Source organism: Pantherophis guttatus, chromosome 1 (assembly GCF_059756535.1).
Source record: "Pantherophis guttatus breed Tessera chromosome 1, ASM5975653v1, whole genome shotgun sequence".
Taxonomy (NCBI): Eukaryota; Metazoa; Chordata; class Lepidosauria; order Squamata; family Colubridae; genus Pantherophis; species Pantherophis guttatus.
The window spans coordinates 262,146,014-262,160,886 of NC_142063.1; the positions used below are offsets into that span (position 1 = coordinate 262,146,014).

At 39.5% G+C, this 14,873-nt stretch overlaps 1 protein-coding gene across 1 annotated transcript; it reads right to left on the reverse strand.

Moving 5' to 3' along the window:
* Window positions 1-834: 834 nt before the first annotated feature.
* SF3B5 (splicing factor 3b subunit 5) lies at window positions 835-1,337 on the reverse strand. Its single transcript, XM_034418954.3, has one exon. It carries the CDS (start codon window positions 1,234-1,236, stop codon window positions 976-978), a length of 261 nt encoding a protein of 86 aa, XP_034274845.1. The 5' UTR covers window positions 1,237-1,337; the 3' UTR covers window positions 835-975.
* Between the last annotated feature and the right edge of the window lie 13,536 nt (window positions 1,338-14,873).

The following is a 14,873-nucleotide window of genomic DNA, read 5'->3' on the forward strand; positions in this document are numbered from 1 at the left end:
CAACTAAACTGGCTCTTGTAAAGAATATTACAAATAGTGCAAATGAAAAGTGACTAAGAGATGAATGACTGTGTGAATGGCATGCTCAACAGGAAAGGACATAATTCGCCCACCAAATAGATCTGTTCAAAAGCCCTCCTGACCACAGCTACCTACTTTCTCATTGACCAGGAGCCCTCTGAAATTTTGTACTGGTTTTATCTGGGCAGCACCACCAAGTTAGGTATCATAAAATACGTTACGCAGAACAGTTTTACATTAGTCTACTGATCATTACACTGGTTAACAAATATAAACATTTGGTTTTATCATTAAAACTAATTTAAAGTAGGATGGCCACCCGTAGGGATCTTTGTACAGAAGCCATCTTACAAATGGCCAATTACACATTATTATTTATTTTTACCAGAGATCACTCAAGGGCTGCATAGCCACGAGGTACAAATCGAGATGATTTTGGAGATGCATTAATACCACCCCATCTGTCAGGAGCTGGTTAGCTTGCTATTTCAATTGATTACCCACACATTTGGTTTTTTTTTTAAAAAAAGCATAATCTTTTATTAAACCGAATTGTGAAAATGCCTCCCAAACACTCCAAAATGGGGAATGATTGGGGGAAAAAAAAGATGCCTTTGCAAGTCTTCAAAGCAAGCCACCCCTGTGCCCCGTCTGCGTGAAACCATCGGGCCCCGCTCTGCTCCGTCTCCGTCCCAAGTCCCCACAGGCTACAGAGGGCAAAAGTTCAGAAAATGCCCTCCCCGCCATGTAAGGGTGTACGAAACTCGTCGGGATCAATTTAACCGCGCAAGTCCACAAGCAGTCACGGGCGGGGGGAAAGAGGAGGTGCAGAATCCAATGGTTCCCCGGGGGGGAGGGAGGGCAAGGATTCCGCAGGGTCGGCAAGGCTGAGCTCCCTCATCCATCCTTCTTTCCTTCCTTCCTCGTTCGGGGTGGGCTGCACGGCTGCAAAGCTTAAGACTCGTCGGGCTTGTCGGCGGGCGGCCCGCAGGGTTGCAGCATCTTCTCCATGAGGTTGAAGCGGACGCGGGCTTTGCTTTCGTCCTCGGCGATGGCAAAGTAGTTGAGCAGGTCGAAATGGCCCATGTAGGAGCAATAGGAGTCCCGGTGCTGGTTGACGAGCCACTCCCACTTGGTGGTGTCGGCGTGGCCGGTCCCGATGTACTTGGACTGCAGATGCTCCAACTGGCTGTGAATCGTGTAACGGTCCGTCATGATGCGCGAGGGAGGTTAGGACGCCACCTCGGAACAGGCCCCGGTGCGCGCCAACGGTCCTCAGAAAATGGAACCTGAAGGAAAAAAAAGGCGGCCGGGCGATGTCACTTCCGCTTCCGGCTTTACCATCCGCAGGTCGCCTTGCGGCCAATGTTCCTCTCTAGCCATCCTTCGATGGTTACGATCATAATTTTCGCGAGGTGGGAAGGGGCGGGCTTTAGAGCCTAAGAAGCCCAGTCAACGGTTGTCCCCGCCTTCTTTTTAAACGAATGGAAGGGCCGGTTTCCTTTTTAATTTTAAAACGTCAATAAAAAAAAAAAAGACAGTCGAAGTGCATCTTGGGGGTTGGAGTTTTTGGAGAGGAATTCTCATGTGACGTTGAAGGAGAAGACGAATAAAATAACAGAGTTGAAAGGGACCTTGTAGGTCATCTAGTCCAACCCCCTGCTGAAGCAGGAGACCCGCCTATAGCATCTACTGTAGTAATTTTCTCGGCAGCGCTACGAAATGCTCTAGCTTTGCCACCCTCTGGGATTTTTAAAAATGACTTTCTAGTTTACGGGAAAGGAATTTCGGGATAGTCTCCTAGGCAGAAATTAAATAGGTGGAATTTTGCTTAGTGTTCCAGATAACTTCCCTTGTGGGAAGTTAAAAACTCTTAGTATTATCTCTAGATTAAGTTGGATGGCTGCTTTAAAGCAATCCCTCGAAGAGAATTACTGTCTCTTCATTCTTACTATTGAATGTGTTTATCTATTAGCTAATTCCAAATCATTCTTGTGCGAGCCAGGTCTTCATTTCTCAGACTAGCCAAGTGTTTTTACCAGCGTTTGTATGAAAGATTTGAAGCAGCAATTTAAGAAAGAATATCTGAGCATGTGCCAAATGTTTACTGTTACGTTTGTTTACTACCGTTTGTAGGAGATCCTTCCTATCCTTTTGTTTTGATACAGGAGCCGACCCATGAAAGCAAAACTTTACAAAACTTTCATCAGAGCAAATCATGGGGACAGATAGCTATTCTGATTTCCTTCATACATTTAACAACTATATTTTTAAAAAGTGTTGAAACTACTATATTTTTAAAAAGTTTTGAAATGTTGCTTGGATTACAAGCATGTCTGTCTCTGTAGTTAAAAAGAATAGCCGCTGGATGTCATAATTTCCTACTTTGCACAGAAATTACAGTAATACATGTGTGCATGGTTTCTGTGCCTTGAGAATCAGAAAAGATCTATCAGAACCGTGTTGTATAGTTTCTGCAGTACAAGTGGATCCCTTCGAGCTAATTTTATAGTATATTTTGGATGGTTTTTATAGTCTTTTTACTGTTTTAAAATGTTTTTATTGTTTTAATTCTAGTATATATGTTTGAATTACAAGCCACTCAGAATCATTGATTGAGATGGGAGCCTATAAAAATTTAAATAAATAAATAAATGTGTGTTCTTGGATGGTAGAATGCTGAGTTGCAATATCTTTTTTCCACTCTGGTAAACAAACTTGTGCACACATACACCTTTTTAAAAATATCTTGTTCTTACTCGAAATATTTTACCAAAGCAGTTTCAATATTAATACATTCTTCAATGCAATATTTTCAATGCTACCTCATAATGGAAGATGGTGAGAAAAGATTCTTCAATCTGCCACACCTATTTACAATCTCAATGAACGATTTAGTAATTGGACCTTAGAAGCTCTAAAAACTGCATGAATTATTTCTGTTTAATCAAGGACAATTTAACTTGAGAAATAATTCTAATTGTTTGAGTTCATATAACATTCATTTCAAAATTCAGAGCTTGGCCAGATGACAGGAAATGTACTCCTGTTTTGTTATATTCCTTTTCTTCATTGAATAACTGTATTTTGACCAGGGTAAAAAAATACTTGTTTTCTTAGGCCTGTAAAACAGGTACTGCAAGAATTCTTATTATATATAGTTTCTTTCTGGAGTATGGGAAAAATACTGGTTATTGTGGGCCAAATGGCAATTGTCTTTTGGACTGGAGCACTACGGTATTTCATTGAGAATCAGGTGTAAAAGTCTCTAATTCTTGTACTAGCTTTGTACTAGTTTCATTTTTTAAAAAAGAATAACATGACAGCCGATAAGAAAGAGAAGACGTGATAAAAAAATGTAAATGCATATTGGACTGCAAATGTTTGGTGATCATATTTATGATAATACAATTATGTAACATTGTCTGGTTTAGACAGGAAATGTCAAGGATCTATTTGTATGACCAACTCATTTGTATACAATCTGACCACAGTATGTTTATATTATAGATCTTCTGTACAAATCAAAGTATTTTGTTAAAAAAACAACAAAAGCTGTATTGATCATCCAGGGAAAATGAAAATTTGGAGGGAACAGTATCACTACCAGTAATACTAAACTAACCTATTCTAGTACTGGTTTCTTTATTAATTTTATTTGGTGCAGATCCATGTGAACACTTTGAATTCACAATTAAATGCACTGATATGAACATACTTTCTGAATTAATGGGTCATATTATCCACAAAAACTACTTACTACTTACATCTCAATAAGCATTATTAGTAAGTAAAAATAATTCTTACTCTGCATGGAAGCTAGTGTTTATACAATTGCCAAGTGCTAACTATAGAATAACCTGCATGGGTGGGAAATAGCTCAGATCTAGTTCAGTCATATTGAACTTCAAAAGGAGAACTAATTCATCCAGGGAAGAGGATTAATTAAAAGGACACAAAAAGACACAGTTCCTATAGTCAGATCCTTCCTGAGAAATACAGGCAATCAGTAAACCGAAAATCAAGTTCTTGTTTTTAAAGGCTGTACAAACATCAAGAGAGCGGGGTGGCGGTGGGGAGTTTCTTTTTCTTTCTTTTTGCCTCTGGCCTGTTTATCACATTCTAGTTTGTTCTTTTTCCTTAGTTGACCTGATTCCAAGTCAGAATATGTCCACTTCTGCTATCTCATGCACACTTTACCCCTTACATCTGTAAAAGACTAGTATTGTGGAAATAAGGAAGAATTGCTTCTGATTATTGTATGAGTCTCTTTTACAGGAAGAAGACACAATTTCCTGCTAGCAGAGTGCAACTATCTCTGGCTGAAAACTCCTGAGTTAATCCTCCAGTTCTTTGATAAAAAGGTCAGGAAACAGGTGGAATGAAAGAACCTAGGGCAGGGTTTCTCTACCTTGGCTGTTTTAAGATGGGTGGACCAACTCCCAGAACTCCCCATGCTAGCTAGGGAATTCTGGGAATTGAAGTCCACTCATTTTAGAACAACCAAGGTAGAGAAACACTGACCTAGAGAATTGCTTTGAATCCAACCAGGTCAGATTGCCATGGTCTATATGAGAGCATTATATAATCCAGTGGGCTGTTTCATGATTAGGAGGTAAAGCTAAAATGATGACTCACGAAGTGATAACAAACATCTCTTCCTAGGGTGAGTAATCCTGCTCTCTATGTACTCCTGGAATGCTTAAACAATGGTATTACAACCAATACAGAAAGACAGATAAATGACTGGATCCCAGTTGAAACAATCACAAAGAGCCTTAGTGGGCAACCTCATTGGGCTGTGATCTCAGGGTTACAAAAGGCAGAACCTCCAGAAAAAAAACATTGACCCACAATTTTTATGTGAGAATAACCCTAACTATGGTGTGGTTTTCCTTCACTTTATTTATATTTCCTGGGGAGGGATGTTCCTCTCAATTTCATTTATAAAAACTTGTGTGTGCATGTGTGTAACTGCTCCACACTTTTCTAAATCCTTCATCCCAACAGATGAAAAAAAAATCTTAAACACATAGGATGGATGAGCATGCATTTGTACATGTATGTGTAGATGCGGATGTGGGTATATAATAGAATAATAATATATTAACCGTAAAAGAAGAATATGAAATCTAGTAACCACAGCCCTTAGTGGCTGGAAGTGATTTCCTGACTAGGATATTCCCTTGTAGGAACATGAACTTCTGCTTGCGAGAATATGTACAAGATGCAATTTAACTTGGAGTTAATTCTAGATGGCATTTTCTGACGCCACTGCCTGTTCTTAAAAACATAGACAGGAAGCTCCCAATTTGTCCTGATCTAAGATTTTAAAAGAATACCTTACTCTCTACCATTTCCTAGAATTACATTAGAAATCTAATGAAAAGAACTCCACATTATTCCTGCCCGAACAGGTTTCTTCTCCTTTGGATCTGATGAATCCAAGGCCATTTAAAATCTCTTGATTGCTGGGGAGAGGCACAAAATATTCCTTTGAACACATTGACTTTCTTCTTGCTGTATCATACATGACTTAATTTTTCCCCCCTTCATTGTATTTTGTCCACTAAATTATTGATTCAGTTATTGGGAATGTGTGGGGGAAACAAATATACTGAAATAACTCATCAGAATATCTTGAAGGAAAAATAGGGCTTCATTTGAGTATAAATAGATTCCCTACTATGTGTGGGGCCTGGGTAACAGTATCTTTATTGACCCAGAAAACAATGACCTAGCTAACCAAAGCTTCCTGAATTTCTGAAGAACACAGTACACTCCTGCTATTTTTAAAATACCCTCTTTTTTTCCACACTTTCACATCTGCCTAAAATAAGGTGTGGCTGTTCTAACAACTTCATTAAGTTTAATGAGTATTTGCCACTGCAATTTTTTTTTTTTTTTTTGGCAGCTTCTCCTAGCAATTCAGAGAAAGATGTTGGGTCATATTATCCACACACAGAAAGATGTTGGTGAACTCAGAATGTCAAAAGCATTTCTTTTGAATAATTTTTCACGTATGCTAGGCCACCCCTGCTGTTGGGTGAAAATGGCAGTAGCAACTTGAAGAGAAAATAAAGGGCCTTCAGAGGAGAACAGGATGGAATTCCAAGAATCATCAAGTTATTTTCATTGCTGGAGAGAAAGGTGATCTTACACAGTGTGGCATGTACTTATGGGTTCTAGGTGGGAATAAAATAAGGCAAATGTCTGCTTTTCAACAGAACCGGACAGCTCCGCCCAGCATCAGCTCATCATCACTCCTAATGGAAGTTAAAATTTTTCAAATATGCAAAGTGTCTTTTCTGAAGTCTTGGAACACCTTCTGATTGTGACAGGTGGTCATTGCTTCATAATGCTAATTTGGACAGAAAACTGTCATTAAGCAACATGATTGCAAGTTGAAAACCTACATCAGGGGTCCCCAAACTTAGCAGCTGTAAGACTTGTGGAAGAGCTATGCTGGCTGGAGAGTTCTGGGAGTTGAAGTCCACAAGTCTTAAAGCTGCCAAGTCTGAAGACCTCTGACCTACATAGTCATAATCAAAACTACATAACTGAACTACAGAAACCTAGGGACAGCAGTTCCAGTAGTCCTAGTTGCTGTTTTTAACTGAGACCATGGAAGTCACTAAGTGAGGATCTCATGTGACTGCAACTTCTGGGTTCCTGCTGGCTTCCCCATTGATTTTGCTTGTCAGACGTCAGCAGGAAAGGCTGGAAAGCATAATCACATGACTGTGGGATGCTGTGATGGTTGGAAATATGGGCTTCCAAACACCTGGATCGCAATCCCATGACCACAGGTGGTGACAGCTAAAATTATTGGGGACTAGTCATAATTCCCACTTGTTTAGTGCCGTTGTAACTTTGAACAGTCACTGAATGAGTGGTCATTAAACAAGAATCATCTGTACAGGTAGTCCTCAATTTACAACAGTTCGTTTAGTGACCTCTTATAGTTGTAACAGCTCTGAAAAAAGTGACTTACGATAGTTTTTCACTCTTATGACCATTGCAGCATCCCTATGGTCATGTGATTGAAATTCAGATGCTTGGCAACTGGTTTATGACGATTGTAATGTCCTGGGGTCCTGTGATCCCCTGTTGTGACCTTCTGATGAGCAAAGTCAATGGGGAATCCAGATTCACTTAACAACGTTGTTACTAACTTAACAAACATGTTACCAGCAACTTAACAAATGCAACAATTCACTTAACAACTGTGGCAAGACAAGTTGTAAAAAGGGGGCAAACTCACATTTTTCACTTAGCAACATAAATTTGGGGCTCAATTGTGGTCGTAACTCGAGGTCTACCTGTATTGCAAAAGGTTGGGAATTGCTGCTGAAAATAATGTTAAGCCTTTTCAACCTCTTACATAAGAGCCTCTTACATAATGCCAGAATTATATGCCCGTCATAGCAAAACCTGCACGAGCAAAACCCACAGTGCCTCCGGCATTTGTTCATCAATGTACTTGTGGTTGAACATCCTCATCCCCAGGTTAGTCAACTGGGAATGCACACCAGGTCTTGAGATGAACTGCTGGTGAGTACTGTAGCAGCAAATTACGATTACGATATGGCCAAAGCAGTATTACCATGCGGAGCTCATTACAAAGTCACAGGGATAGATACAGGTAGTTCTCCATTACATCAGTTCATTTAGTTCAAAATTACAATATCACTGAAAAAAGTGACTTATGACTGTTTTTCACACTTATGATGACTGCAGCATCCCCTGGTCACGTGATCAAAATTTGGATACCTTGCAACTGATTCCTATTTATGGTTTTGCAGTGTATCGGAATCATGTGATCAGCTTTTGCGACCTTCTGACAAACAAAGTCAACGAGAAATCCAGATTCACTTAAGAACCGTGTTACTAACTTAAGAACTGCAGTGATTCACTTAACAACTGTAGCAAGAAAGTGTTGTGGTCCACAGGCAGCCTGTAGAGCTGGCAGCAGAGTCGGACAGTCAGGAGGCTGGGGATGAACATGGGCCAGTCCTGGAGTCCGGGGAAGGCTCGAACGAGGGCTCTGCATCAGAGGCAAATATGGGGCCAGGGCCATCTGGGAGTTATGTGCTGACTCTGGAGCCTCCAGAGTCTGACATCAGCAAGGCAGAGGAACAGGGGGAGCCTGTTCCCAGTGCGCGCATGCGCAGAGCTGCCAGAAAACAAGAACAGTTAAGACAAAAGGGTCGACTTGGGAGTAAGGTTTGGAGATGATTGGCCTCTCCCATAAGACATAAAGGTGGAGCAAAGGGACATGAGCCTTTGCAGGAAGCAACTTTGTTTGTTCTGGTCGGTTTAAGCTTTGAAGTTCCATTTTGACTTTGCGCTCCATTTGGCCTTGCAAAGCTAATTGGCAATTAGGTATTTGGCAGCATTTCAAGGGAGATGAAGGTGAGTGCTTATCAGCCTTATCCCGAAAGACTATGGCAGACTTCTGTCGGACTATTCACAAAATGCTTGGGACTCATTACAGGCTGTGAATGAATGGAATTCATAGCCGTTGAAATAAAAAGAGGGTTTTTGGGACTAAGCGTGCAATTGTTACTGTCTCAGGAAGCCTTGGTCACAACAGAAAGGTCATAAAATGGGGCCAAACTCACTTAACAAATGTTTCACTTAGCAACATAAATTTTGGGGTAAATTGTGGTTGTAAGTCAAGGACTATCTGTACAGAAAACTGTGACCAAGACAGAGGATTCCTTCTCAAATAATTCCAAAACATGTTGCCAAGTCAAAGAATAAAATGTTATCGGCTGACTTGTGCTATAATGCTGCCCAAGGGACAGCACCCTCCATCATGTCTCAGGCTATCTGAGAGGGTGGGCCACCTAGAACACAGCAGTACATTTAAAAGAAATAAGCATCTGGAAAAAATTGAGAATAAACTAATGAAGCTCTTGCTCCTTTCTCCTCTAGCATATATCCAGGTATTAAAACCAGAGAAAGCAGTCTCACTCTGCCTAACAGTAGGCTGGTCTACTGTTAGGCAGAGTGAGACTCCAGCCTTGAAAATAGTTACATTTACATGGCAAAGATATTCTGCTGACTGGAATTTGATTTCCACTTGGATTTATAAGTGTAGATACTTATAAGATATTGTATGACTCTTCCTCCCTTAACATTTCTTGTCTTCTATTTGAAGAAATTTATTCCCTTACTCTTTGTATTCCAATCAACAAACCATGCAATCAATTTAATTTTACTTGCCCTCCTATAGTTAAATAATTCGGTCTCATTTTGGTTTTTTCCCATATTGTGAGCAGACCACAAACACTATGTGCTTTACAAGTCATTTCCCCTGCTGATTTTTCATTGAGCTTAATAAGCCGTATTATAGAAACATTCCAGTTTCCTTACCTTTACCTCTTTATCTTATGTCAAGATTTGATCGTCTACATCTCAAAGAATTAAATGAAGTAAGCAAGCTCAGCACATTTAGTTAAAACACATTTTTATCAATCCTTCCGAGAGCAATCCTTCACTTCTTTAACTCAAACCATAGCCTCAGATGTCACATGATTCTCATTTATGCCATCTGCCTTGCCAGTTGCACCCTGGTGTTTATCTTTCTTTCCCTTTCTAGTTCTCTTCTAGAACTGTATGAATGGGAAGTCTGTCTGAGCCCTTGGTGCTTGAATGTCCTTTCTAGATCTTCCAAGTAAATAATGATAAAATGGTAATTATTCTTTTTCATATTATATGCTCCCACGTGGGCTAGCAGAAAGAGAGGAATCTTAGCTAACATCCCTGATTCTTGCTCCCGACATACAACACACTTCATAAATAATGGCTCCAATTAACACATATTAATTTGGCTCCTCATTTTAACGAGTGCCAGCTATAACAGTTGTTCTTATTTTCTTATCTGGCAAGGTGCATCTCCTCTGCTTTTCAGGGACCCATTATAAGGGCAGGAGAATCTGATCTATCAAAAATGAATTGTTGGAAAATAGATAGATATAGAGAATGTAACCTTGTAAATGTCTTCAATAGATGAAATACATCTGTGCTCTTTTTGTTAGCCTTCCCCCATTAGGATGTGTCTTCTCTATTTTTTATTTATTTAATTTATAAGCTTGTTTGTTTATTTCTACAAGTCTTCTCTGCAGCAGAAGGGAAAAGCAGAGGCTTTGAACTTGAAGTACAAGTCAGTACCATTTCCTGCCTGGTTAATGGAGACAGCTAATTTTCTGTTGCAGCTGCTGTTCAGAATGGCAATTAAGCTATAGTTTCTTGTTGCGCTCATCCAAGTCTCTGTGGAGTTGTAGCCTAGTTTGTCCCTGCTTTGGGTAAGCCTGACATTCATCATCCTGTCTCCTGTTCCAAACTGACTATTTTTCTTACCCTGAGGGCTTAAAACCTGTTTCTCCTAAGAAACAACCTGGAAGCCATTCCAGCAGGTCTCCAAATCTATGATTTTTAAGGTCTACTACAAGTTTGCACTTGATTAAGATGTCATGTCAAGCTAGCCACTGTTGACTGAAAACCTGGTTTATGATTAGAACATTGAATACAGGTAATCAGTTATTATGGAATTCGTGGCTTAGCATGATGAACTTTGTAAGATCAAATCAAGTATCAAACTTGAGCTTGCTGTCTCACTTATTACATATTAATTCCTTAATCAGCAGCAAACCATGATTACTTGAACCCGTCAAACCCCCATTATCCCTGCTTAGACATTTACCACGTTTGCATTTATACCCTTCTTTTACAGAAGGAACTGCTCTGCCACTTGTATATTTTTTTCACAGCCCTATCTTTAATTTCTGCATTTTTTCTGTTTTAACATAGCATTTGTCTTTTTAAGACCTATTCCTAACTATGCTTTATTTTGTGTGTTTTTATCCCACATACAAAGCTAATTTTTCTAAATTAGGACTGTGGGTTTTCTTGAGTTTCTGATGCAAGCCTGGAATTTATTTGTTACAATTTTTCTGCCATCTGGACATTTCAAAGAAGAATTAAGTAAACTCAGTATAAGGATAAAAGTTGGCAAACGGGAAACCCAACATGACCAAAGTTTTCAACCTATAAACTGTAAAGGGTACCCTTATGCTGCTTTTTCAAAGTTTGCAAAATCACAGAAAGAGGGAAGTCCGTTCAAGGCCAAAGTGAAAGGAATAGCACACACCACTCATTATACTATTTGCAGGAAATGAATAATTTCGCCACCACAGAAAGAAAAAAAAACCCTGCATTTCCTAGAACTGCCAATATGTTAACTAATGTGTAAAAATAAAACCCATAGACTCTTAAATATGAGCAAGAAAATGATAACTGGAAAGATCCCTTAGTTAACCCCTTTAATGGAATAAAACAAGTTTAAAATTGATACTCTGATCCCTTCATGTGCACAAGAAGTCTTGGTATATTTACTCAGAAATCTCATACTTTGTTAGTGAAGATGATCTCTAAATAAATGGACATAGAAATGTAAGTTGATTGGGAAATAACTAGACCAAATAACTAGGCCACCCAATTGCATAAGCATGCATAACTCAGCAGGGAACATTTTAAAACAGGGATGTCAAACTCAAGGCCAGGGAGCCGGAGCCGGCCCACAGGGTCATTAGATCTGGCTTGCTGTGCCTATGCCAGCAAAAACAGAGCTCGAGTGGGGTGTGGGGTTGCTGCAGAGAGTTACAGGAGGCCATCGCAGTCAAAAACAGAACTCGGGAACCTGTTTTCGCTGGCAGAGTGCTTGGGCCACCACAGGAGCCCCCAACACGAGTGATGTTGAGCTGGCCACGCCCACCCCTGTCCCAAGGTCAAACACAACCCTGATGCGGCCCTCAATGAAATAGAGTTTGACACCCGTTTTAAAAGGTTAACACATAATTATTCAGTGGAAAAATGTAACTCTCCTTATCAAAGATAGAAAAAAAATATATGGCAATCAATTTTTGATCATTACATGACCTATTATGGTACTGTTCAATATATGTTAGGAAATAAGGATGTGCATTACAGGAAAAGCAAAATGTAACCTTGCCTAGGATCCTGATATCATCTACTTTTTAGAAAATGTTACGTTTTATGGAATTTGAGGAGAAAATAGCTTTAATTTAGCTGACCTCATTCAAGTTCTTTTGAAGAATTTAAATGTAATATATATAACACTCTCTTTCACCTTTATTACTCCTGGGCCTAAACCAGAGGTGAAATCCAACAGGTTCTGACAGGTTCAGGAGAACTGGTAGTGGAAATTTTGAGCAGTTCGGAGAACCGGCAAATACCACCTCTGGCTGGCCCCAGGAGGGGGAGGGAATGGGGATTTTGTAGTATCCTTCCCCAGGAGTGGGCTGTGAATGGAGATTTTGCAGTATCCTTCCCCTGCCATGCCCACCAAGCCACGCCCACAGAACTGGTAGTTAAAAAATTTGGATTTCACCACTGGCCTAAACATAGAATAACTGCACATTATCTTGTGGTTAGCAGCATCTGAAATTATATATAAAAGTATATATTTATATATGCATTATATATAAAAGTATATATTTATATTATATATGTGTGTGTATATGTGTATACAGTATACAAACACACACACACACACACACACACACATATACATATACAGTCAGGTCCAGAAATATTGGGACATCGACACAATTCTAGCATCTTTGGCTCTATACACCACCACAATGGAGTTGGAATGAAACAAACACAATGTGTGTTAACTGCAGACTGTCAATTTTAATTTGAGGGTATGTAGATCCAACTCAGGTGAACGGTGTAGGATTTACAGCAGTTTGTATATGTGCCTCCCACTTCTTAAGGGACCAAAAGTAATAGGACAATTGGCTTCTCAGCTGTTCCATGGCCTGGTGTGTGATATTCCCTCATTACCCCAATTACAATGTGCAGATAAAAGGCCCAGAGTTCATTTCAAGTGTGCTATTTGCATTTGGAATCTGTTGCTGTCAACTCTCAAGATGAGATCCAAAGAGCTGTCACTATCAGTGAAGCAAGCCATCATTAGGCTGAAGAAACAAAACAAACCCATCAGAGAGCTAGCAAGAACATTAGGCGTGGCCAAAACAACTGTTTGAAACATTCTCAAAAAGAAGGAATGCACCAGTGAGCTCAGCAACACCAAAAGACCTGGGAGACCATGGGAAACAAGTGTGGTGGATGACCGAAGAATTCTTTCCCTGGTGAAGAAAACACCCTTCACAACAGTTGGCCAGATCAAGAACACTCTCCAGGAGGTAGGTGTAAGTGTGTCAAAGTCAACAATCAAGAGAAGACTTCACCAGAGTGAATACAGAGGGCTCACCACAAGATGTAAACCATTGGTGAGCCTCAAAAACAGGAAGGCCAGGTTAGAGTTTGCCAAACAACATCTAACAAAGCCTTCACAGTTCTGGAACAAGATCCTATGGACAGATGAGACCAAGATCAACTTGTACCAGAGTGATGGGAAGAGAAGAGTATGGAGAAGGAAAGGAATTGCTCATGATCCTAAGCATACCACCTCATCAGTGAAGCATGGTAGTGGTAGTGTCATGGCGTGGGCATGTATGGCTGCCAATGGAACTGGTTCTCTTGTATTTATTGATGATGTGACTGCTGACAAAAGCAGCAGGATGAATTCTGAAGTGTTTCGGGCAATATTATCTGCTCACATTCAGCCAAATGCTGCAGAACTCATTGGACGGCACTTCACAGTGTAGATGGACAATGACCCAAAGCATACTGCAAAAGCAACCAAAGAGTTTTTGAACGGACAGAAGTGGAATGTTATGCAATGGCCAAGTCAATCACTTGACCTGAATGGCCAAGTCAATTCACCTGAATCCCATTGAGCATGCATTTCACTTTCTGAAGACAAAACTGAAGGGAAAATGCCCCAAGAACAAGCAGGAACTGAAGACAGTTGCAGTAGAGGCCTGGCAGAGCATCACCAGGAATGAAACCCAGCATCTGGTGATGTCTATGCGTTCCAGACTTCAGGCTGTGATTGACTGCAAAGGATTTGCAATCAAGTATTAAGAAGGGAAAGTTTGATTTATGATTATTATTCTGTCCCATTACTTTTGGTCCCTTAACAAGTGGGAGGCACATATGCAAACTGCTGTAAGTCCTACACCGTTCACCTGAGTTGGATGTACATACCCTCAAATTAAAGCTGACAGTCTGTAGTTAATGCACATTGTGTTTGTTTCATTCCAACTCCATTGTGGTGGTGTATAGAGCCAAAGATGTTAGAATTGTGTCGATGTCCCAATATTTCTGGACCTGACTGTACATACATACATACATACATACATACATACATACATACATATATATATATATATATATATATATATATATATATATATATAAACACACACACTTTTAAACATTTTATTTATATTAGTGGTTCCTTCCCATTAATAAGAAAAATATTACTTTTTAAATGCTTTTTAAAATGTGCTTATACCTATGATATAGGTATATGAGCTGATTCCAGTTCACACTATTTATATACAGTGTTATAAAGTGTTACTTTAAATGCAAAAAAAGAGGCAAAAAAGAAAAGGGAAGAAAAATAAGCAGGTACATATTAACAAATATAAGTACTCTCATACAGTATATGAATAAAAATTATTTCACCACATATATTCATCTTGTGATGTACAGTTAAATTATTAACAATTATAGGGAGTATAACAACAGGGAGAAATGGGAAATCAAAACAGAAATGAGTATATGCAATTCTGATTTGTAAAGTCTTGTGTAGGTTCCCAACAAAAATGGTGATGGTGATTTTTTCAGAATTTTTCGGTTGAGTTTTCATGTGAGATGGGTGTCCATATAAATGTGATTAATAAATATTA

Excerpts from the sequence above, each read along its gene's own strand:
- SF3B5 (XM_034418954.3), bottom strand. The coding sequence starts at position 1,236 with ATGACGGACCGTTACACGATTCACAGCCAGTTGGAGCATCTGCAGTCC.